This window comes from Gekko japonicus, unplaced genomic scaffold (assembly GCF_001447785.1).
Source record: "Gekko japonicus isolate JY-2015 unplaced genomic scaffold, Gekko_japonicus_V1.1 scaffold694, whole genome shotgun sequence".
In the NCBI taxonomy this organism is placed as follows: Eukaryota; Metazoa; Chordata; class Lepidosauria; order Squamata; family Gekkonidae; genus Gekko; species Gekko japonicus.
In genome coordinates, this window is record NW_015177028.1 from 683,524 (window position 1) to 685,640 (window position 2,117).

Sequence of the window (2,117 nt, forward strand, 5' to 3'; positions counted from 1 at the left end):
CTTTCACACTTGCTCAGTGGCTGCTCTGGCTCCCTGCACTAGTATTGTGCAGAAAACAGACAGCACAGGCAAATACCATCTGTCCACAATTTAACTGTGTCCATTTCCCCTCTGGCAAGTGGAAAGCTGAGTGTGACAGAGATGAACACCCCACCCCCAATCTGGGAAGCCACTTTCACACCCGCTGATGATGCACTTTCAATCCACTTTTGGTGCACTTTAGCAATTGTCTGCAAGCAGATGCTACTGTTTCACAGAGTAAAACCCAGTTGCAAGGCACATCATTCAGCGTGGGAGATGATCATCAAAGTTCTTCTTGATGAATTACAATTCAGCCCTGTGCTGAAAGGCAAATGGACTGCTACACTTACCTACATGCTTCCAACAATCACCTTTGTCCAAAGGGCTGTTTGCTGGGTGTGACTGGGCTGCTAAGGAGCTCAGACCCTGACGAGAACTCTGGAGCTAGCAGCTACAGGTGCCAGCTAGGTTACCACAGGCTGGCACTAGGGAAGGCGGTGCCCTGGGCTCTTCCTGGCAGGCCACTTGGGTCGTCCACGTGGGAGGGGTGGGTTCTTCAGTGCCCTCAAGGCATTCTTGCCATTGCCATGTGCTGGCTGATGCCTCCAAGGTACGTACAGATAACATGGGGGTGTTTTGGCGACTGGTGCACTGAAACAGTGGGGGAATGGCTGCTGGTGCTGTAGCCGTAACTTTTGTTTCTAATGGTGGCCCTCTGGTATGCTTTACTACTGGAACTTGACGCTTGCAGCATGGCACTGCACTGGAGTAACACTACCACGCTGCACGAAGCAGGGCAACAGTGGCATAACTTTCTCATCCTATGCAACAGGACTGGGCACTAGAGGCAAAGAGGGCTCCAAACCTTAAGGTCTGACTACAGACCTCTTATAAACTAACAGTTTCATTTTCTAGCTTGTTAAGGTTCCCTAATCCCAGTCACTGTTAGGCAGTTAAATCGCAAATAGATACACACAGCAAAAGTTCCGCTACTTGAAAAAATGCAAAGACACATTATTTCACTAGCCTGAGACTCAAAAAGCAATTCCCAATTTCCTTCTGTTATCCCGGTAGACTTCAGGCAACCTCTGGCTGTGTTGCCAATACATGTTAAGGCAGCTGCCCCTGGTCTTCTAAGGAGCAGAGTCATCGGTTCTATGAATTTAATGACTTGCTATGTGGACTGTTCATTAGGCCCTTCTCTTTCCCCCCCCCCTTCCCAGTTAATCACAGTGCTGGCAAAACAACCTCCCAAATTCACAGATGGAGGAGGAGGAGGGTCAATTTAAAAATGAAACAGGAAGAGCTTGGTGAAAAGGTAAACACAATGCGTGTGGGTTTCAGTTCCTTTTGCAGTACACTGTTCTGTTTTTAAAGATGACTTCCAGACAACTCAAGTGCTCAAGAGTCAAGTACTCACACAAACGCAGAGCCCACACAGAAGGTAGCTGCCACACATCTCTGTCATCAACTCAAGACCTCCCATCTCTCAACTTGTCTCCTGTAGGGGAACCAAACTAAAGGCCTACCAGCATGTCATGACACTGAAGAGACCAGGACTGAAACCCCAGCACCACTGAGCGACCCTGGGCCAGCCTAACATTCCTTGCAGGATTGCAGTGAGGATCAGACAAAAGTAGAAGCACCTTATGCCCCCTGAACTCTTTGAAGGAGGGGCATCATTTAAAAACAACAACAACAGATAAATAGGGGTTGTTGTAAAAGTTGCTGAAAGCGTGTACATGAAGAAGTTTGAACACTTGGGATGCACTGTGCAAGCGATACACGGCACAATAGGTAAGAGATCAGATCTGCCAGCAAGCTGAGAAACTTCTCTGTGGAATGTGTATATGCCCCCTGAACTCTTTGAAGGAGGGTCATCATTTTTTTAAAAAAAAATCAGATAAATAGGGGTTGCTGTAAAAGTTGCTGAAAGTGTGTACATGAAGAAGTTTGAACACTTGGGATGCACTGTGCAAGCGATACACGGCACAATAGGTAAGAGATCAGATCTGCCAGCAAGCTGAGAAACTTCTCTGTGGAATGTGTGTGTGTGGGGGGGGGGGTTGGGCAGGGCAAAGGAGGCCATCGAGGGG

At 47.9% G+C, this 2,117-nt stretch overlaps 1 protein-coding gene across 1 annotated transcript in view; it reads left to right on the plus strand.

Moving 5' to 3' along the window:
- The first annotated feature begins 1,763 nt into the window (after positions 1 to 1,763).
- WBP4 (WW domain binding protein 4) overlaps positions 1,764 to 2,117 on the plus strand; it is a 24,192-nt gene continuing 23,838 nt past the window's right edge. Inside the window, exon 1 of the mRNA XM_015427860.1 lies at positions 1,764 to 1,818. Coding sequence (XP_015283346.1) covers positions 1,764 to 1,818 — 55 coding nt within the window. The remainder of the gene's footprint in view (positions 1,819 to 2,117) is intronic.